The sequence below is a fragment of the Branchiostoma floridae genome, chromosome 15, assembly GCF_000003815.2.
Source record: "Branchiostoma floridae strain S238N-H82 chromosome 15, Bfl_VNyyK, whole genome shotgun sequence".
Classification (NCBI taxonomy): Eukaryota; Metazoa; Chordata; class Leptocardii; order Amphioxiformes; family Branchiostomatidae; genus Branchiostoma; species Branchiostoma floridae.
The window spans coordinates 6,377,847-6,401,162 of NC_049993.1; the positions used below are offsets into that span (position 1 = coordinate 6,377,847).

At 42.2% G+C, this 23,316-nt stretch overlaps 2 protein-coding genes across 2 annotated transcripts; one reads left to right on the forward strand and one right to left on the reverse strand.

Annotated features, from left to right (window-relative positions):
• Positions 1–163: 163 nt before the first annotated feature.
• Positions 164–16,067, reverse strand: LOC118432472 (glutamate receptor ionotropic, kainate 2-like). Its single transcript, XM_035844056.1, has 14 exons — positions 15,922–16,067; positions 10,307–10,465; positions 9,682–9,824; positions 8,516–8,654; positions 7,242–7,444; positions 6,819–6,872; positions 6,325–6,417; positions 5,775–5,894; positions 4,784–4,888; positions 4,292–4,402; positions 3,637–3,849; positions 2,577–3,319; positions 1,709–1,834; positions 164–947 (listed from the first exon to the last, which is right to left on the reverse strand). The coding sequence occupies exons 1-14, from the start codon at positions 16,010–16,012 to the stop codon at positions 710–712; spliced, it is 2,538 nt and encodes an 845-aa protein (XP_035699949.1). The 5' UTR covers positions 16,013–16,067; the 3' UTR covers positions 164–709.
• Positions 16,068–19,614: 3,547 nt separating this feature from the next.
• LOC118432250 (plasminogen-like) lies at positions 19,615–23,121 on the forward strand. The gene is made up of 3 exons (XM_035843779.1): positions 19,615–19,705; positions 22,434–22,691; positions 23,108–23,121. Exons 1-3 carry the CDS (start codon positions 19,642–19,644, stop codon positions 23,119–23,121), a joined length of 336 nt encoding a protein of 111 aa, XP_035699672.1. The 5' UTR covers positions 19,615–19,641.
• The last annotated feature ends 195 nt before the right edge of the window (positions 23,122–23,316 follow it).

Below are 23,316 nucleotides of genomic sequence, written 5' to 3' on the forward strand. Positions count from 1 at the left end.
TTAAAAAAAGGACACTTGTTGGCATAGATTATAATCATCACATAATATCTATGCACACACACGCACGCACGCACGCATACACACACACACACACACACACACACACACACACACACACTCACATACACACACACACACACACACACACACACACATACACACACACACACACACACACACACACACACACACACACACACACACACACACACACACACACACATACACACATACTATCTATGCTAGTATTACAAAGGACGGACCCTGGTGAAATCCTTACTTTCGCTGCAACAGTCATTTCACAAATTGCCCTAACATTTATATTGATAGCAAGCACCATTGGATATCAATGTTATCCTCCCAGCTATTCTAATTCACAGATCACATAACTATGCATTTCATGATCAATATAAAAAGCTTTAACGCTCACTATATGGCTAAACATTAAACGACAATATTGTACAATGTTTTCTGGATGTACATACAGAGCATAAGGCTCTGTGGTCTTGTTCCAACCCAGAGGGCATACACACATACCACCCCATCCCCACCCCACCCCTTTGGCAAGTTGCCTATAAAACACACTGTAGTAAATTACAAAATTGTGATGCAAATATCCACTTTAAGATTAGTCAAATTGAATGAAATGTCCAACTGCACACAAAAGCCTCTCTTGTATCGTCAAAATGTTCCACTAAGTGGCGCTATTCTATGCACGAAGAGCGTCCAGTTCCCCATCCTTAGCCCCACCTAGGTCCGCGAGTTCCAGGTTGCTTCTCTTCTCGTCCTTGCTGTCCTGCCGCATGAACCAGACCTTCTCCGCCGCCAGGACCAGCATCGTCAGCGCGATCCCCATCAGCATGAAGTAGAACAGTCCGGCGAAGCTCTCCAAGCCGAGCACGGATTGGTCGGTCTTGGAGAAGCGGGAGTCACACTTGCCTCGAGCCCTGCAAGGCAAGTACTGGAATTCATATAAATGGATACAAGAATCAAGTCTGCTACATACCAATATGCATGGTAATAATCATTTAGTTTAGACGTTATTCCCTTTTTATTTATCTATGATTATCATTTCCCTTCTTTGTTAAGTATGTTTATGTATACCACTACTACCTTACCCTGTATGCAATTAGCCCTCGGGCATGAATTTGCAATAAAGATTATTATTAAAGGACAGTAATGCCGGTGCATTGGCTCAATGGTAGAGTGCTCAATTTCTGCCAGGGAGGTTGTAGGTTCAGTTCCCACTGTGGCCAGGTCATGTCATACCAACAACTTAAAGAACAACCTTCTGCTCAGCACTCGGCACTTACGAGGAGTATGGGAGTTAGACACATATCACTACCAATTGACTAATCTGTAGAACAAGTTGACTTGCTGTAGTGTCTCACACAAATTTGTGTCCCAAAGGCTACATCGTTAGAGATAGCTGCCACCCCGTACATCTGTTACAAAGGAATGGGTGAGTTTTGATATGAGTAACGGTCTGAAAGGTAGAATTTTTGAAACAAAATGGACAACAGTATTTTGTCGAGTCGTTTATTTCCTTGCGATTTTCAGCATGAATCCACATGGACCCAAAAACTTGTTGGACCTAACTAGACCCCAAAAATGTTTCTTGTATTTAGCATGTATACCAAGATACGAATGCCTCAAAATTCACAGAAGGAATAAGAGGAGCATCTTAAACATGACAGTTCCTGCCCACCTGAACCAGCGGTTGTGCAGGATGTCCATGAAGCCGTTTTCTCGGAACTCTAAGATCAGCCGGTTGAACTCCTTGGTGTAAGGAGACCCGCGGGGCAGCATCAGCGCCAGTGGGGACAGGAAAAATCTGTGAACAAAATGTTAAAAATACTACTGATGAACTATCTTTGACTGAGGACAGTGTAGTGGTACTGTTACATGATTCAGTACTGTGGGTGGGTACGGTGTACTGGTACAAACCCGTTTTTCTTGTTGGACCGGTCCGAAAAAAAACCCTGATAGAAATGTGGACAGGACCTTGGACAGATTTTTCTGAAAATGAACAGATTACGCATCTTATTTTTGCCTATTTCACAGACAATCAGGTTACCTGGACCGCACCTGTACCTGCATTTTCTGCACAGGTACCCACCCCTATTTAGTTCCAAGGACTTGAAGTACGTAGAACTGATATTTGATTCAGTACTGAGGACATGCAAAGTGTGTGGTACTGATACATGATTCAGTACCAAAGACAGTCACAGTATGTAGTACTTGTACATGATTCAGTACCAAGGACAGGAAGGGCGTGGTACTGATAACGTTACATGATTCAGTGTCAAGAACAGGTACAGTGAGTGGTACTCATGAATGCGTCAGTGGTATTGATACATAATTCAGCACCAAGGACAGACATGGTGCTGATCAGCAACGCCTAGTTGTGGGAGAAAATCGGGACACAAGATATCCATATATAACCATGGGAGCATTTGAGACGACCTATAATTGACCACTTTTAGTTTACATAGGATATCATAGTACTCAACAGTAAACATTCACCACAGTACGGGCACCGTCACAAATCAAGACCAATGCTATATCCTCCTTACTTCTCTCCCACTGTGATAAGCTCGCATCTCTCGTCCTTCACGATGAACGCGTTCTCAGCGTCAGCGATGTACACAAACTTTTCCCATGCGGCTTTATCCAGCAGCTCGTCCCGCGTGCTCAGAAGAACCTCCTCCTTGTTCTGCTTCAGGTAGTTCCCGATCGTCTTGTACGGCTCGTCGGTGGCCGTCTGTAGAAACTGCACGATTGTGTTCCGCGCCAGAGCTCCGTAGTCGAACTTGCTGCTCGCCAGCTCTTCTAGCGAACTCACGGTCTCCTCCAGGCGCGTCTGGGTCAGGAAGGCGGCCAGGTTGGCGGTGTAGGAGGAGATCACCACCAGGATCACGAACCACCACGTGCTGGAGAGAACCCTCCCGGCGTACGAGCAGGGAAGGTACTCGGCCCCGCCGCCTACAAACGCGCCCCAGGCGGACCACATGCTGTTGAGGAAGTCCCAGTTCCCTCCTTCATCCGGCTTGACTTCTCCTCGCTTGCCCAGCTGGTGCCACTCGTACGGGTCCAGGTAGCTGATGATGGTGGACAGGATGGCCACGAGGAGGCAGGCGCAGCCGATGACGATCCACACGGTCGTGCTGAAGGGCGCGAGGAACTGGAAGATGCCGGGGATGGCCTTGCTGGGCCGCTTCATGATGAGGTAGTACCCGGACATCTCGATCGGCTCCGTGAAGTCCACGGCTTCCAGGCGGAAGGAGCGAGTGGATACCGCGTCCAATACGACATCAACCTGCGGCCAAAATGTAAAAAAAAGGAAATATTTCAACCGTTTGTTCAGAAGGATGATGACTGTCTAGTCGTTGCTAACAGGGTTTTACATGTTGTGTTAAAAGTACAATTGGAATTTCAGTGATACGTGTCCGAAGCCCTACTTTTCATCTTGTTACTGAGACAATTAACTTGCATGGCGGCACGGCAGGATTCGAACTCGAGACCTCTTGGCCCTGAGCCAAACACGCTGCCGCTGTGCCACGTGATCCCACGCAAAACTAGAGAACTAACTGTATCAGTCTAAGTCTCTACAAGTAGATGTCAGGTTCCTCTCACCTCGTAGTTGAACAACAGGCCGATCATCCCGTCCCAGGACCCGTCCGGCTGTTTCTCCCCCACGTGCGCGTCCTCCAGGATCTCCAGGCTGTAGGTGAAGTTCAGGTGAAGCGCCATCTTGCGGATCAGGTCCATCAGGTACCCCTCAAACCGCTCCTCTCCCTCCAGCTCAAAGGCGTCGGCGTTCTTCTTCACTTGGACATAAGGGTGTCTCTGGAAAGGTATTGGTTGTTTTCAGGATGTTGTATGGTGGATAAAGATGTAAATGATTGTCGGAGTAAGTTACAATAGTTGACGACTATGCAACGCCATTGACATTATTTATCACCTTTGTAGGCAAAAGTGCTGTTATGTCATATTGAATCCAATATCATTGATTTGGCCTTTACGTTATATTGCTTGTCAATATACTCTTTTATACTCATCTGTTTGATGATATAACAGTACCATCTCCAAGCAGATCGTACGTTAGCATAAGATCATCACGGACACGGGGGGGAGCCAAACACACTCCCGGGCCGGCTTCACTCCTTTGCCAGCTTTTGATGCTATCTTATGCTACCGCAGGAGATTAACTATGCACTATTGACATGGACAAAAACACATCACATGTGCCTTTCTATCATTTGTATAGAAGACCACCAGTAGCGCCCACCGGTTTGGTGATGATCTTGAGCTTCTTGCCCCCCAGGACGGGATTGGTGAGGAAGCTGGTGTTGAAGGTGGAGGTCAGGTTGGTGCCGTGCCACGAGCTCCACGTGCCCACCTGTGTACGGGGATGGACAGAACAGGTTATGGAAAATTAAAGACAAACTCTCTTGTTTATGTGTGCGTGTGTGCATCTGTGTGTATTTGTGTGTAGGTGTGTGTACAATATGTGTGTGTGTGCTTGTGTTTATACGTGTATGTAGGGGTATGTGCATAATATTGATGTGTGTATGTTTGTGTATTTATGTTCGCACACATGTGTGTGAAAATGGGTTTCGGATTTCCTGAATTTAATAATGATAACGAATATCTTCAATGGTAGACACAACGATTGACAGAACAAAACAGGCAATGAATTTCCAGAATAACATTGGCCAATAAATGTTGATGACCCTCCCTTGTCCTTAATGTACATGTGGTTATCATCTTTCAACCTTACCTTCTTCAGTTCTCTCCCCTTGTTCTCCAGCAGATCCATCTGCAGGTTATCTCTGATACCGTCTTTATTAAAAGCCACTGTTCCGCTATACCCTTCAAACTCCACCTAAAAGTGTGGATTCTTCTGTTAATAAACAAAAACTCTCTCTTCCATATGTTTACCTATTCAATACAGTGTTTCTCTTTGCCTGATTTAGATATTGATCCATTACGCTATTTGTGTGGTCGTGATTTATTGTGATATCACAATATCAATTCAGTCAACTGTGACTGTAAAATGAACTTGTGTTCTCAGTAAAACGATGTTAATACTTCTCTCATTTAGTCTCTACCAGACTGCCTACGCTGGCTGTTAACGTTATAGGGAGAACATTAACCTTTTCGTGGACTGACTCCCCTGGTCAATTTCTTTTCTACTATTCTCGTACCCACTACTATACTCGTACGCACTTGAAATGGTCAACAGGAGAGCGGCACGGTTCGTGACGAGTAACCACCGCAGGTCTGATGTTAGTGTTACTGCCCTCCTACAGGACCTGAAATGGCCGTCACTCCAGTCGCGACGTCATAACGCACGACTTGTAATGATGTACAAGATTACCAACGGTCTTGTGGCCATCCCGCCTACTCGCCTCACACCAGCACACATGAGCACCAGAGCCAACCACTCACATAAATACCGAACTCTACGATGCAGGTGTGACACAGCAAAGTATGCCTACTACGCCAGGACAATTCCTGAATGGAACAGCCTCTCCGCCCACATTGTCGACAGCCCCTCACTGGACACTTTCAAGAACAGGTTGCTGTCATCGCATACGGAGTCCAGCCGCTGCGCCTCCTCCATCCGCGTGATATTCCTATGGGAAGTTTGCGGATTACGAACTAGAACTAGAACTAGAACCCCCGTAGGACGGCGTGATGGAGGTTATCTATTTGTAATATGTGGACAACAATAGCAACACCGGTAGTGCAGCTCATAACGTACATACCTTAGTGGCATAGGAGTGTAGCAGACACTGATCAGTCCCACCAGTGTCCTCCACCATGTCAGCAGCAGCATTCACAACAGTCAGTACAGCGTCGTTCACAAACCTCTCAAACAAACGGGTCTAGGGGAAGGTAAAAACAAAAAAAAAAACTTTTAAAACTCAAACTCAAATGTTCTACTATTCTGTAGATGTACAGTGGGTATTTATTTTCTTGTGTGGAGTATCAAATTGAGTTTTCAGATCTGATACTTAACTCTATTTCTACTTACAAGTAAAAGTCCTTCTACAGGAACACTTTCCCCGATTGCCAAACTATGGAATTCTCTCGACAACAATTGTTTCCCTCCTGTGTAACTTTATAACCTACCAGCCTTGTTTAATGCCATCTCATTATCTTGTATATCTATTTCCAATTTCTTAGTTGATTGCCTTGGAGTGGTCTTATAACCTGACTTTGAACGGTCCTGTTAAAAAGTCGTTGCCACACATGTTTTGTTTAACGTTAAAAAGAATGGACAAATGCGATAGTTGACTGTTGTTTGTGGCTTACGTCGTCTCCCAGCTCGAAGTTTGGGTGGAAGAAAGTCATCCGCGCTCCGCTGTACTCGTAGTCCTCCAGAGGAACTGTCCCCAACGGACCGTTCTGTTCACAATACAGAAAACATTTTTTTTTAAATTCAATCTTCATTCAACGGAACAAAATTACATACACAAGACAAAAATATAATATAAGAGTACACACATATTAAGATATGTACACATATTTCTCTGTAAACCCATGATCAACCCATTTGATGTAGTGACTAAACGTTAGATAAAATGTTTTGTTTTCGTGCAATGTTTTCTTCTATATATCTGAAATGATTGACAAAGGAGACAAGGTAATACAATGAGATATTAGAGGACTGGCGATTTTTGAAAATATACACGTACCTTACCCAGTGGGAAAGTTCTTTTATGTTCAGCCACTGTAACTAGTTGTGTTGTCAAGAAGTTTGACTTTGAGTGAAAACAAAGTGTGCTGAACACGAAGTTTGAACTTACCAGACTTGTTATCACCCACTGGTACTGATAATTCAGCATCTGCATGTGGACTGCCTAAAGATGGAACAAGAGATCCATACGTTTAAAGCTAGTTGCTGGAGTAGGTGATACATGAATCAAAATGCTATTACACGGATTGCCCGTATGGTTTTCGAAGATAAAATACATAATCAACAGATTTGTTCACCTCCAAGTGACAAGGCATTCAGAGATGGCAAACTTCACCATCTTACCTATACTTTCAGTGACATTTTAGTCCCATGGACAGAAAGGGCAGCACTGAATATGATGCAGCTTTGTACATAGTAAGAATCACAGAAATATGCAGACCGACAGACACACACACACACACAGCACGCGCGCGCACGAAAAAAACAACACTCATCTCCCTTGGGCTGAAATAATTAAACACAACATATCAACCTTTTCCAGAACAGTAACGATGATGTCGGAGTTGGTCATGAGAATCACGTGAACCTCACGTGACATCCTGATCTGGACGAGAAGTTCCCTCAGCTCGCGCCTGTTGACCTCTGACCTGGACAGGAGGGGGATCTCCTTGACCCTCAGGAGCCAGTCTCTGTCTGCGGCCCAGTTCAGAAACTGCTCGAGGGTCCTGTAGGAGTCTGGAGAAGAATCAACAGCTTGTTTGGGTGAGCTGTATTTAGATACTACACAGAAAGTATTTTGAGAATGGTTTAAAGTTGAAATTAAGAGGAGGGACATCCTGTCGAATCGTATTTTTGACAGAAGTAGTAGAGTCATACGGTGTATTGAGTCATACGGTATATTGTTGACAGAAACACATTGATAACTTTGAATCGGCCAAAAAAAACTGCCAAAAACATAGGACCAAAAAATTATTGTTGACAGGAACAAATTGTCAAAATTGGTTCTTGGCAGGAATTTCAAGATCCAATGACCCTTTTCGTTTATATGAAAAGCTGTCAAAACATTTTCTAAAAGCTGAAAATGTTTTGACAGGTTTTCTGTTGTTCAAAGGAATCCCGTAGGGCCGTTTCGTCGCATTCAAATAGCTATATTCAGCATTCATAAGCTCGTTGTCATGGCCTGTCCTTGGTGCTGAATAACCGTCGTACGCCAAACTCCCTGTCAAATGCCATTGAAACTGATCTTACTTGAGTTTCATTTAACTTGGTTCCCTTGGTTCACCAAAAGCCACAAATAGTTCTCGAATACATTGGCAAATGGCAATTTGCTTGTTTCAATAGCTTAGGCCACACTGACTTTATCTAAATAGATGACATCCTCTGGAAACCCCAAGACTAATGCGCGAGGGCGAAAAATAAAAATCCAGCATAAAATAGAAATACTGCTAAACCACAGGACTAAATATCCAGTCCATTCTTTCACAGGCCAGGTTTCTCTTATGTTCACCTCCAGTAAGACTGTAAGAGACAATTGTCTCCATTTCAACCATGTTACCAGTCTTGTTTAAAGAGGAAATAAGGGCGCCATGCCCTGACCATGTGTGCCCTTGCCATGGAGCACAGATCCTCTGGAATGCATAAAATTCTGATTGAACAGGAATGCTATTGAGTGACATGTGGCCACAGATTTTTTTGGAGAACAGGCGAAAATCAATGCGTGCGTGAATGTCATCCATAAAAGTTAGCGTGGCCTTATAAGATAAAAAGAAGTTGGCGCGAGAACGGTGCAACTGTAGAGAGACGTACCAGCGAACTTATCGTACAGCACGAAGGCAGACGTCCAGCGGTACTTCTGCACGGTGTCGATCACCATCTTACTCAGGTCGATCGGTTCCGGGTAAAGGTTCATCACTCCTGGACCTGAGTTACGAAGCACGCCGGATCTCTGTAAAACACGGAATTATCAACTCAGGCCTAGGCACAGTGTAGCGTTCAGTTGCACTATTTCTGCAGCGAGGATGATAGCCTCTTTAGGGCTACGTGACATTTTCAAACCGGGGCCAGACCGGACAGCTTTCGGGAACGAACAGTATGATATGAAAGACACAAAACTACACAACATGTAAAGATAGTAGTCGTGGACACTATTTTTGTATATCTTTGCGTATACATTTTTCGTTTCCACAAACAGCCAGGCCGGGCCCCGGTTTGGAAATGTGACGTAGGCCTTTATAGAACTTTCTGGACTCTGTCCACCACTGTATCTATGACAATAGATCATTATCTCTTTTATCGTTATGATACTGACGTATGTCAGGTAGATATTGTGTACAGTGCGTGGTGTTGTTCGTGAAATTACAGTCTCCAGCAAAAGAACACACCTGCAAATTTGAAAAATCTGCTAGAGGGCAACATCTATCTAACATTGTACGATGTAACATGCATTCGCATAATTCCACCAGGTGCCATTATACCGCCACCTCAAAAAATTTTGTTATAGAGGCCTTCTCATGATTGTCTTCAACACCTAAATATCTGAATTGTATTACATTTAGGATATTTGCATTCGGTGTTCAAGGCAATCTTGGGAAGACCTCTGTACTAACGTTTTTTGAGGTGGCGGTATTATGACTCCTGGTGGAATTATGATAGTCGATGTTACTTCCAAGCCCAAAAGCTTTCTTATTCTTAATTTCGGGCATAATCGTATAAGTTTGCATAAAGAGCCATAAAAGCATAGTATCCCACATAAGCCATAGAACAAACAGACCTTACAATAATCGAAAGACATCACGATACCATTCTATGATAGTGGAATAATCATGTACAGGTGTGCTACAAAACCACATTTCTAGGTCTCTTCTGAGAATCTCCTCCTGGACGATTGTGTCGATAAGAAATCACGACAATACATGTATCGTGGTCATGATGTGAAATATCCATGTAATGTAAGAGATGTGGATTTGTACTACCGATGGTCTTGAGACAAACAGTGCCAGTAAAGACGTGTCGTTATCATTGTGGAAGGAGCAGGGCGCGCTTCCCTCATCAGACTTCCTGTCGTTGTTGATGACCACGATGTTACAGATGTCCTGTTGTCGGAACGAGTTGATCACTGAAGCACAAAGACGGATATACACGAGTCAGGGTAAGGCGTTATAACATAACAGAACTGTTCATTGAAATGCAAAAATTCCCAGGATCTATTCACCCCTTGATACAGTCACGTGTCCTTAAGGTGACGAATTAGACTCAACAAGTAGGGACATCTTCGCTGGATAGTTTTAAAGAACACTTGCAGATGTTCAAAAGTAAGGTGTGACGGGTCGTTCAGCGTAATATTACCAGCTGCTGTCGCACCGCGTGCTTACGAAGCTGGTGTGTTACGCCGAAAGGCGGTTATTACAGCTATATAGATATAAAATACACAAGGAGAGGGTCAGTTATCCTGACAAATGCACAAGTGACGACCAAAAATCTCTCGCGACAAGACATTTTGTCGTCTTGAAACCAGGTTATGTTTATGAAGCTGCTCTACACCAACAAATAAGATTTGATGATATGTAAGGAGTGGAATTTAACTTTCTTTGTCCCTACCCTTGTATATTGCGTTCTCGCTAGAGCAGTTCGCCTCCTGTTCGACAATGCTGAGGGTGACGTCACCGGTTCCATAGTCGTCAGAAGCGTTGACGTACTGTAACACCTGCCGAACCGTTCCGCTGTACGCCTCTTTGTTCCCCGCCGTGTAAACCACACCTGGGCAAGGAACACAACAAAAAGATCAACAAACAATTAAAAAGTGAATTATTACGTGTCGTGTTTACATGTTTTGACATCTTGTTTAATGAATGGATAATAATCTATGTTTAATGAATAGATCGTGCTATGAGATCGGCAGTAGTATTTTAAGGGCAAATGTTTAATTTTATTTGATTTATTTGGCTGTAAGAAATATAGCAAGGGCTACCCATCTAGCCGGAGACTATCACCAGGTCTTGATACCTGTACCGTATACAATCAACAGAATAAACGTTACCGATAAATGTTAACAGACGTGAAAACAGAATACAGAGGAAATAGCTTGATATATCTTTGCCATATAGATCACGATACAGATCCTATGCTGGTCTATCTACGGTATTTTGATATTTCACGGATATATTATTTTTATGTATGTATACTGGAGACAAGCAGAATAAAAGATCGTGATATCAGGGCATTGTTTTGGAGGACATCGTAACTCTGATTTCTGATTTTCTTGTCAGAAAACACACGCAAACTTTCCATCTAAAATCCCCAGGGAGATGAGTCATTACAAGTAATTACAACTTCACTGCCCTAAAATCCAGGAAAATAAAGTCATTATCACCGAGATACATATCAAATATTCATCATGATATTCTCCATGGAGCCGTTTCAGGGTCGCCGTGTATTGTGAGAACATTAGCCACGCTAATGGTCTTTTTGGCAAAGCGATCTGTGGTTGTCCTAATTACATCAAAGATCAAACGATAGCGCGCCGCATCTTAGAGCAGGGTTTTACCGTTTGTTGAAGATAACGTGATAACCGGTAATAAAGTTACCTCCGCGGAAAGAGATGAATCTTCAATGATAGAATGAGATTAGCGTTATCTTGTCAACTTTTAGCAAGGAGGGTTTACGTTAGTAACCTTGTTATCTACTTTAAGACGAGAAAAGCAGGAAGCCAGATTTTGAAGGTCAGGGACAGAAAGTCAGTGTAGCCACTAGCCTACATGTATAGTAGAGTGGACTCATTCCGCAGGTCAGTAACCGACCTCTATCGCACCACAGTCATCCCTCAGGCCCCTTTCCACTAGAAAAGATTTGTTTCTTTTCTATACAATTCGTTGAGCGATCTGTCAAGTTTTAGGTCGCTAGTCCTAGTGGAAAGGGGGTATCAGTGAGACATCTGGATCCACATTAGCCTACATGTAGTATTTCAAAAGTGATCTGTTTTTCCATTTTCACATGTGTACATGTTGCAAACGTTTTTTTTTTTTACATTTTACTAGAAGAAGCCCATTCTACATACAAGCTTGGCATAGCCCTACAACACTGCAGTACTGTGTTACTCACTTACTGTTTCTTATAGAGTGTTGGGTTACTGTAACAGTTGTAAAATCATTTCCTCTGTCCTTAAGCCCCCTTTACAAATCAAGAATTTAGCTCGGCCGAGTTGTCAGCGAGCTCTAAATTACGAGGAGGCATGACCCTGATGCCTACGAACAAATGGCAGAGTTTATTCGTCGGCATCAGGGTCATACCTCCTCGTACTTTAGAGCTCGCTGACAACTCGGCCGAGCTAAATTCTTGATTTGTAAAGGGGGCTTAAGGCCAGGGTGATGTAATGAGGATCTACACATTCAAATAAAGACTGTCATTTAAATTCCGAACAGATGGGCCTATCTGTTTCAGCGTGTAACGTATAATTAAAAATCACATACAGTTTGACCTACCATTACTCTATGTCCGACCCTGCAATTTGGCCTACTTTAAAACATTATCTATAAGCATGCCCTACCAATACTGCAGTAGTATGTTCCTTTTTCTTAAAGAGTGTTGGGTTACTGTTGTAAAACTATTTCCTTTGCCCTTATTAGGCCAGGGAGATATGATAAGATCTTACTTTCAAACAAATTTAAAGACTGTCATTTTCGTTCTGAATAGATGGGCCTATCTGTTTCAGCGTGTAATGTATCATTAGGAAACACATGCAGTTTAACATAGCATTACTCTATGCCCAAGCTTGCAATTTGGCCTACTATATATCACTCTACATATATATGTACATAGCGGTTACCCCCAGGGACAACGTAGGGTGAGGGGCGTGAGGTCCCAGGTTAGGGCGGGCAGGCGCCTAGGCACGGAAGGACTCAACGGTGGCAGCAATCACCATAGTGCCAGGCAGGGCATTCCACTCTGGAATAGTTACAGGAAAAAAAAAATTATAGGTGTCCGTGCGAGCATGTATGGTCTGGTATTTAAAGTGATGGCGCAGGTTTGTGTTTATTACCTTTGCCAGAATGGCTAAAGGTTATGTTTTGGGCTTGTGAGTCTGTCTGTGTGTGTGTCTGTGTGTCTGTTAACAGCATAACTCAAGAAGTCTTGGATGGATCCCGATAATATTTGGTAGGTGGGTAGGGGTCGGGAAAACGAAGGTCAAGTTCGATAATGGGCCCCCTAGCGGCTTGCTAAGGTACTGCAGCAGAACCTCAATTTTTGATATCTCGTGTTCTGGACATGCTGTGATCATGATTCTTGAGTGGTAGATAGCCCTCGAGGCAGAGAGTAAGTGCTGTGAGTTTGGGCCCCCTAGCGGTTTTTTTAGAACTGCAGGCGCCGGTTTCCTTTCAAACTTTGGATGAGAATAACTCTACAACGTGTTGACGGATCGTCATGATTTTTGGTATGTAGATAGAATGAGTGATGACTTACATAATGGTATACTAATTATGCAAATCAGCAGCTAATTTGCATAATTAATGAGGAAAAATTATAAATCCACTACATTCCATGATAGGACTTTCAAACTTGTCACATATGTAGCTGGGAAGGAGAGAAATGTCGACAGATATCAATTATGCAAATGATGACCTCATTTGCATAATTAATGAGAAAATATGAACATGTTGACGGATCATCATGTTTTTTTGTATGTAGGTAGCGTAAGTGAAGACCTACATAATGAGATAACAATTATGCAAATCAACAGCTAATTTGCATAATTAATGAGGATATTTTATAAATTCACTACATTCCATGATAGGGCTTTAAAACTTGTCACATATGTAGCTGAGAAAGAGAGAAATGTCAATACATATTTATCATGCAAATGATGATCTCATTTGCATAATTAATGAGAAAATATTAACGTGTTGACGGATCGTCATGATTTTCGGCATGTAGATAGCCTAAATGAAGACTTATATAATGTGATACTTATTATGCAAGTTAACAGCTAATTTGCATAATTGATTAGGAAAAGTTCATAAATCCACTGCATTCCATTATAGTACTTTCATAAAAGTTGTCACATATGTAACTGAGAAAGAGGGAAGAGAGTAAGAGGTGTATTTAAAGACTTTGAAAGAGAATAAGTCAAGAATGGATCAAAGGATCATCATGATTTTTGGTATGCTGATAGCTTAAGTAATGCTTGATACAATTTGATATCAATTAATTGTAAATTGGGATCTAATTTGCATAATAAATGCCGAAATTTTATAAACCAACTCCAAGCATTTAATTATAAAGAAAATGAAATGAGTAACGCATTTGTCTACAGACATCATTCTACATAACAAACCTGGTTTATTTGGCAAAGGTATGTGTTCGTGGAACTCTAGTATTAATAATATTACTTACAAGTTTATAGGAAAAGGCTTTTCTCCTCCTTTGGGAGGAGGGTTGGGGGCACTGTAGGTCTTTGAGCATTTGAGTCACGCTACTAGACAGACAGAAGTCGTTAAGGGTCACTCGGGCGGCCTCTGCCCCCTGTATCCCTTTGTTGGTGTACGGGACCCAGACGATGGCACTATATTCCAAATTTCTAGCAAGTCTTAGAAGCACATATGGATATCGCAATGTGAGATAACAGGAAGATAACAGGAAGATGACCACTGGTGGCCCTATGACAGGGCCACCCCACATGTTTCTGATAAGGGTTCAATAAAGGGACAGACCTCAGTCTGTCCACATCTCAGTTCTGACCAGGCAACCAGAGAGTGTACGTCTCATCTTATCCTCCCCTACACAAGTGTCCTAGATGGACAGTGGGTCAAGTTGCACCGAATGACCTTGCCAGGCTTTCTAGTGGCGTGGTTGATATGGGTGTACAACGTCCCACAGCAAATCGTCGGACAGTTGTACTCCGAGATAGGAGTGAGGGCTTCTCCGCAGAGGGAAATACGGAGTTATGATGGGGCGCTTTTACGAGTCGGAAATGGAAGGTGTGACGTTTAGAGGGATTGAACACAGGCCAACAATTTTGCCATTCTGTTAACGCATCGAGGTCAGACTGCAGGCCTTGAGCGCCAAAAGGCTTGCTGCTGGTTCGATAAATCAAACAATCATCAGCAAATAGTCGAATATGTGATGTGAATCTACGAATTGGAGAGGTCGTTAATGTAGAGCAGAAAGAGGTGACCTTGACGGCTTAAGATGTTCCACCGTTAAAGACAACTCTTTGAGTTCTCTCCGTATTAAAGGAAGGCCCTGAGCCAAGACTGACTGGAGGCCAGAAATGCTCAAGTTTGCTCAGCAGATGTTCGTGAGACACGGTATCAAATGCCTTGCTAAAGTCAATGCGCTGTAGACGCCTTTATACATATACGTGTTAGTTTCTGTTGTTAATTTTCTTGGCGAAGATGGCCAAGAAGATACCATAAAGAGCCTCCATTCGTATAAAGACTGTCATTTTCATTCCGAACAAACGAACGATGTCTCTCAGCTTGTCATGTATTAGTGTGACACACCTGTACCTTTAACCCCAAGGGTAATGAACCATGAAAATGTGAAAACAAAATGTTGTCTCTGTAGTTGTTCCGGTGACTCGTAGGCATATGTCTATTTACAAGTTTCAACAGCTAAAAGTTACTGGTTTGCTTCCAGAATCTTTTGTAGATTTGGCTAACTACTTGCATTCTTACACTTGTGGCATCCCATATCATACAACGAAACAAACAAACAACGCAAAGATTAACATTTTAACCATACTACTAACGTTAGTTCTCGTCTAAATGCCACATACGCTGAGAATTCGAAATGATTGTGGGCACTCTTCCAAAGATTCGTATCAAGAGACCAAAACATTGTACATTTCACTATAAGCCTTGATAACAGCACATTTTAACAGGCGTCATTACTTGTGATTTGATTGGTTTTCTAAAACTCTGTTCGCTGCGAATATATCCACATAGTATTCACCAGAGAGCACAGAGTATTCACTAACAATAACGTTAACGATATTATTTAGCTTGTTATGTCCTTTTGTTGACGATTTCAAGCGTAACCGAATCGTCTGCATCATACATTTACACGTATTCTTTTCACCTTCTCAAATACAAACCTGAGGACTTGTATTTCTGGTTATATAATTCATTGACCTCACTTAACCCTGGCAAATCTTCAAAGTTTCCAGTCTGAAGAACACATTAAGGCACGACATGCAAGTAGCGACAAGACTAACTTACCGACGGTGACTTGAACCGACAATGCCGTGTGGAAATAAGCAGTAAGAAGAACGAGAACCACCGCAGAACTTCTCAGGTAAGGCGCGATCATGGTGACGCTTGGCGCTCCGGATTCAAACAGAGCGACGCTGTGAACAAAAGTGGTTTGATGGCTTCAGGCGAGGTCGGGCGCTAATCTACTAGTACCTTTGTGTGCGCTGTGTCATGAATGCATAATGTGGGCATTTCTCAAGGGCGACATAGACGTAGACTTCTCTTCGGCTGTCAGATCAAAACAGGAAATTTATGAAGAAGACAGTTTTGTTTGTGTGGAGTTTGGTTGTAAACAACTGCTGGTTGTAGGAATTATCTGTAATTGCTGTCATTTCAGACACCTTCTTTGGTGTCATAAAAAAAGGGGACAAGTGGGGCAGTGTAGAGTCCTTAGAAAATGAACAAACAGGACCGCCCTGGAATAATTCACTGGTCCTCACAGCCTTAATTCCTGAGGCCATATTTGTGATTTCTATAGACATGGGAGTCACATGTTTCAGAGACGATTGAAACTTCCTTGGACAAAAATATGAACAAATATTCAAATGATTACGGACACTAATAATTTTAGGATACCCCTAGATTACATTGTTTGCTAAGGAAAGACAGTTTGCAAAACGACCATCTGTGGTTCCGAATAAAACCACAAGATGTGTCCTTCACAACAGGCATTACTGCAGTTAGTGTCATCACTTGTCGTCCACGGCTTAATCGCTAGATGTCGCCTGTAAATAAGCGTAGCGAAGAAGCAATGTTTCATATTGTTAAAGTTGAAGAGAGAAAGAGAGCGAGAATGTTCACGTATATGTGTGTGTGGGGGGGGGGTAAGAGGGATGTGGGTTTTGTTAGTTCACTTCTCGTTCTCCTCATTAGCATTCCATTCTACGTCAAATGAAATGTTTACACTTTAACGCATCTGGAAAATCCAACTGTCACATATCTATGAGGTGATTGTAAGATTGCGTGCTCATTGTGGCGTCACGAGTGGTGGTGTGAAACCTTGCGTGCCTTTTGTCAGGCGGCTTAATGCAAACTAAAACTCTGATCAAACAGTCCAACCAATATGCACATCGCATCACAGCAACTCCCCTTCCAACTCGAGTCACAACCTCCAGGACATCTCCTTAATGCAGGTGAGAAAAATTATACGTTGTTCGTAGATGAAACCACAGCCTGTGCCTTCTGAAATCATTACGGTATATAACATACAACTTAGGCACAGTTCAGCTAGGCACAACTATCATAAATCATACGTCGATGAATTTCAGACGTTCAGGTAAAATAAGGTACGCCCAAAGCAGTTACTCAAGCAACTGGTTATGATTTTGGAAACGGTCAAAAGTTTCAGATAACATCCGTTATCCGTTATCTTAGGTCAGTGACATAATTCATGAATGTGTAATTGTGAAATATGATCATGCATTTTTCACTGTCAAGCAAACAATAGTGATGATTCCTGTACACATCACTGTTTGTATCCATCAGAGATCGTGTTAAACAGCAAAGCCGTCTGATCGATCTGTTGTTTAATTGGCATGTTCGGAAATCGTTACTTTCCAATTTTGTGAGAAAAGCTGTATCACTAAGTGAAGTAGATAAGACAGAATACATAGAATACTGAAACGGAAGACATTCACAATACAGGTAATGTATATGTTCAAATATTACTATTCCCGGAGTATGTACTTAGAATAAGGTTTCAGTTTGCTAAGATTTTTATGTCCTTGTCGGTGTGTAGGGTTTCTATCCATCTATAAGGCTTTGTAATCTGACTAGGGCTGGGTATCGGTACAGCGTACCGGTACAAAACCAGTTTTCCTCATTGGACCGGTCCAGAAAAACCGGACCTGAAAAAATTAGGTGGACCGGATGTTGGACCGATTAGAAAATTAACAGATTATTTTATCAGGCATTCACACGTTTTGGCGCTTGCAGGTGGAAGAAAATAACAAGAGTGAAGTAGAGTAGAGTTTATAGTAATTTCTACCAAGTTTTATAGCCAATCGTACAGGTACAGTTAGCGTTGTAGGACTTTAAAACCCCAGTGTAAGTCTAATACTCCACCAAACAGATTTCTTTGTAGTGAAATGGACCATTGGTATCAGTCATACTGCATCAGGTCCAGGTTCAGGTCCGGACCTGGACCTAATCCTCTGGACCTGAACCGGACCTGGACCTGAATTTTCTGTACCGGTACCCAGCCCTAAATCTGACCTATCGCCTTTATCATCATGTCTGTAACTGTACGTTGTGATGAGATCTATACGAAATCAGTTCGTCCAAACTGGCGACCTCACATCTTTCGTTGGAGATGACTAGATAATAGTATAGATGGAGGACTACATTTAACAATACACGTCCGTCCTTAGCTAAACGATTCCTGTCAATGGAAAACATCTAACATAGTACCCTGGTATTCCTTAGGTTTGAAGACAAAGGGTATGGATTGATTGATGTTGATATATGAACCATTAGCCTTGGGTACATAAGTACATATAACAGCTGCATGTTATTGTTGTATAATAGAAACATCTTTTATGCAGTATGTTGTGATCCTGGTTACTTTAGACTGAAGAAATTCCAAAGAGCACAATGCCAGAACATAAATAATCACCATGATAGGGATACTCGGCGTAGTAATTGCTTCAGATTTCAGTTTCTTTATTTGCTAATTGTTATCAGCGGATTCGTCCTCAAATCGTCACCAAATAATTCAAGACAGTGGAATGGATTTTGCATCTTTAAACGTAGATGTCAAAACACCTAGCATGATATCGATGTAGAATGCATCATGATGCAGAGAAACATATCGCCGATATTCTTTGCACTGTTGGAATTTAAACAGAGATGTATGTCTGTTATAATTCTCTATGGCGGGTTCGCGATGATACAAAACATGTTCGCGTGTGATCCTCGCTTGTTGATGAGCAGAGGTGAATTGATGAGGACAGCTCACCCGCGGGAGTCATCTAGCACAATCCGGTCACAACAAAGGTGTCAGCCCGGATAAAATACGGCCCAGTACAGACGATCAATGCTTACGTACAATCAACCTGAAGAGCAACAAAACGGCTAAGCGCCATGTCGTCTTTATGTTTCATTGACAACTGAGGAATTCGTATGGCGAGGGCACATTCGTTGGAGGTCGACGTACGAAAAGTATTTTCCGTCAAAAGACAGCTGGCGATTTTAATACCAATCCATGGGTATCTGAGAAATACTCTGTTTGTGATCGTATGACGTATGTGACCAGACTTGTGAAATCAGTTATGATGGGGGTATAAGCGTGTGTATGTGTATAAGGGGGTGGGGTTATTGTCTACATCAGGCTATTGTCGGGATGAAACAAAAAGTACATGAATTGTAGTCAGATGTCTTTTTCATTTAGTTTTCTCGAGAGTACATGTGTTATATGGTCAAATAAAGTCCGACAGGGCCTATTGACCAGCTTGTCATGATCAGACAGTCTCTTCTTGTGAAGTTAACTGCAAAATTAATGAAATACTTTTGAATACTGGAAGTAGTTGCACAGAGATAGTGTGGCACGGCGAATTTTGTCCACATTTCCATCCCCTGAAAAACACGGTGTCTAGATTATATTCGAAAATATTTCAGGCTCGATAACTTGTGATTCCAGCATTTTCTTGGGATGAAGGTGAGCCCAGCTAGACGGGGAGTCTACAGGATATGGCGCGCATGGTTCTCGGCCCTGTACTGATGGCTACACTGGTGACAGTGACGTCCAGTAAAGGTCTGTCAGTTATTTGTTCGTCACGATACATTTCAGATAAAGCGAAAATTGTATGCTGTGTTTGAAGTTGTGTATCTGTGTGTATCTGTGTGTGTTTGTCTATGTGTGTGTCCCTGTCTGTTCGTATGTTTGTCTGTGTTTGTGTGTCTGTGCGTTTGTTTATATGCGCGCGCGTGTGTGTGTGTGTCCGCGTGTGTGTTTGTTTGTGTGTTTGTGTGTGTGTGTGTGTGTCCGTGTGTGTGTTTGTTTGTGTGTTTGTCTGTGTGTGTGTCTGTGTGTGTGTGTGTGTGTGTCTGTGCGTTTGTCTATGTGTGTGTTTGTGTGACCGCGTGTGTGTTTGTCTGTGTGTGTGTGTGTGCATCGTCTCTTTTTTCATGTGAATGTGTGTGTGTTTGCGTGGATATAGATATTCATGTATAAAAGTAGAAAATCTATGTATACACATTCCCGAACATTTTTTCAAATAATCAAACGTTTATAGAAGCCACCTTAAAATTGCCTCATTAAAAGTGCTTTTTGTTTTGTCGCCATAATCTAAGAAGAATGTCTTGAGGCAATGGCGACAGGAGTCCTTCTCAGAAATCAGGTGGAACAAATTCTAACATGCGCTCTGCACATGCACAGCAACCTGTCCACGCGTGATGCATACTGTAAATGCATTTATTTTCGCGGGGATTTAATTTCGCGGTAGCGGAAAAATGACTTTTCGCGATGGTTTTAAGTTCGCGGTAACACCATAGACTGCAGTCTAATACCATAATAGAAAAATGTTCGCGGTGGTTTTAAGTTCGCGGAGAAGTGGTCACCGCGAAAACCGCGAACTTTAATCCACCGCGAACATTTCTGCATTTACAGTATTTGATTTCGCGGGGAAAATCTTTGTACATAATTTACAGAAAATAAGTTGCAGTCAGTAAGCAGCTATGTGCACTGACATGTCATGCTGCTAAAGGTAAAATTTTTCTGTTACCCAGACCGGTCCTATTCTTACATTTCATATGATTTGGAGCACTTAATCCTGACTTCCCCGTAGCACAAGTGATCTATCCCGTGTCTCACTTCCACCCCAAAACGCGGTATGTCGGGTAACGCGTTATTTATAAAAGGTGGGACAGTTTAGAACTCAGGTTAGATGAACGCCGTCAATATGTGGAGTGTACACTTCATCGTCTTCGGACGCACAAAGCGGTAAGAGCTCTTTTAATTGTCTCTTTCATCTCCGTAAGATTTCATCAGTGAATATCGTGTGGACTATTATTTGAGAAGGCTGTGATTATAATGTATGACAAAGGGATTGATTTGCAAATAATGCTCTGGTCCAAGATTTTTTAACACGTAGACATGTACATTTCGTACACTAGATGCGGCTGCAAGTATGGCACCATGGTGTATGAAGGAACGAATGGTATTTCGTTACCTATTTCATTTCACCTTTGATTCTGTATACATAAAGCTATAAAGAACTTGCCTGTAGGTTGGAACTTATTTTGGTAGAAGACAAAAGGCAAATTCAAGCTACAGGTGCCAGTGAACAAACACTGGGTATACGGAAAGCCTAACTAGCTAGATTTCTTGGGACCTACTAATTTGAAAAGGACAGGCTTGAAAAAGACAGCAGTAGAAAGAATCTACCAAAGAAACGTTTAACCAATCTACAAGTCTAGATTGTCACTAGCTATAGTTAAAAGAACAAAATAACAGAATTGGTAACATCATATTGTATGAGCGTGATTATTAGACGGGAGAAACCGGCGATTCATTTCAAAGTAGATTTTTGTTATATCTAGACCAAAAGAATAGAAACACTGTATCGTAAAGCGTTTTTCTCCCAGTTTTCTCGTTATTGGTGACAACTCTTTTATTCATATCTGAAAACTACGATAAATCGTTGTAATAGTTTCTGACAGGAACCGGTTTTGTCCCTCAGGGTGGTTACACAGTTAGCCTAATAACCCTTCTCAGAAATAGAGCAATGCTTTTGGATGATCAAATAAAATCAAAGACAGCATTGTTTCAAATGCATAACTTATGTCGTCCACTAGAACGGATTGTTACACGCTAAGTTGCGGCACGCGTTTGTTGTACATGCATGCCATCAACGTTATCCAGTGCATCTGACAGTTAATCAGTACTTTTTAGACTTGCTTATAAAACGCAATAATGTAGGAAACACTACAGATAACACAAAATGTTCACAACTAACGTTTCTAGGCGTTTTTTTACTAAAAAAACGCTAGAAATGCAAATACTAAGACCGCGCTAGTACCTGTGTCAACTCAAGACACGCGCACCGGGGAACACAGTCTCACTCACACTCACACTTAGACGCCCAGGCAAGATATACATTGCTCGTTTAGTGCGTTTTGTTTATATTCTGTCAAAGGGTATGTCAAATGATCTATCAATGTCCATATGCACATCTCTTATACCCCCTTTCCACTTGGACGGCGCTCTCGCCGCGCTCTCTCTGCGACCTAGTTTTTGACAGATCGCTCAACGAATTCTATAGAAAAGAAACGAATTTGTTTACACTTTGTGTGTTTTGTTGTCTTCTCAATCACACTTGTACGTTTTGTATGATATACCAAGTGTGAAAGCGAAGGGTACACATATCCTATTTAGGTCGCAGTGAGAGCGCAGCGCGATCGCCGTCTAGTGGAAAGGGGGCCTTAATGCCATCAATCCAATAGTCTATATACTAAAAGACTGGCAACTGAACTTTTTACAGATTGCCTGGAAGGAACTGGCGTCTCGTACCGAGGTTCACTGACTGTCACGTGGTCTGGAGCGAGCTGCCTCTACTGGGATAGCCCGGATGTGGAGGATTGCGGCTTCAGCAGTTCGGCCTTCCCACAGGCGGATCTGGACAGCAACTACTGCAGGAACCCGGATGGAGACGTCTTTCCGTGGTGCTTTTACGAAGTCCCTAGCGGCTTTGATGCGAACTGCACCAACTGGCACTACTGCGACGTGCAACCATGCGGCGGTAACGTTCCTTTTTACTCTCTTCAAAATGAAAATTTTCGTAGCAAAGAATGCATGTCCAATGGCCGGTTACGATGACGTTTTCACGTCATGACGACACAAAAAATGCATTTACATGACATGCGCTACTCTCAGGATTGTATTTCTGACGATCAGCACTACATTAAAGTCATGATAGATTTTAATTTAATGAATAAAGCCTTAAAGGCGATGTGGGTAAAAAGAATCGTAACAGATACTCGTAAGGAAAAAGAATACTTGTTTAAAAAATGGGGAGGTTTCCTCATATTCCAGTGTAATTATTCTACAAAGTTGTTAGACACTTCTCACCTGTCAATGTTTTATAAAGATGTTATAACTGCATGGGAGGAAGTAACTAATTACGAACCAGAGACACACAGACAAATTTGTTCACAGGTACTATGGAATAATAGATTTATTATAGTAGAGGATGACACATTATGTTACAAACTCTGGATTGATGCCGGCATTATTTATCTGAATGACTTGCTGTATGACGATGGAACATTTATTACTAATGAAGATTTACACAATCTGTATGGTTTGGATATGGACTCGTATCAAATATTGAAATACAACTGCCTTAAAGTAGCCATACCACGGAC

Excerpts from the sequence above, each read along its gene's own strand:
- LOC118432472 (XM_035844056.1), bottom strand. The coding sequence starts at position 16,012 with ATGATCGCGCCTTACCTGAGAAGTTCTGCGGTGGTTCTCGTTCTTCTT. Across the intron at positions 5,895-6,324 it reads ACTTCGAGCTGGGAGACGAC|ACCCGTTTGTTTGAGAGGTT; the intron begins GTAAGCCACAAA and ends ACCTTCCCCTAG. Across the intron at positions 4,403-4,783 it reads AGGGGAGAGAACTGAAGAAG|GTGGGCACGTGGAGCTCGTG; the intron begins GTAAGGTTGAAA and ends CCCCGTACACAG.
- LOC118432250 (XM_035843779.1), top strand. The coding sequence starts at position 19,642 with ATGGCGCGCATGGTTCTCGGCCCTGTACTGATGGCTACACTGGTGACA. Across the intron at positions 19,706-22,433 it reads GACAGTGACGTCCAGTAAAG|ATTGCCTGGAAGGAACTGGC; the intron begins GTCTGTCAGTTA and ends AACTTTTTACAG.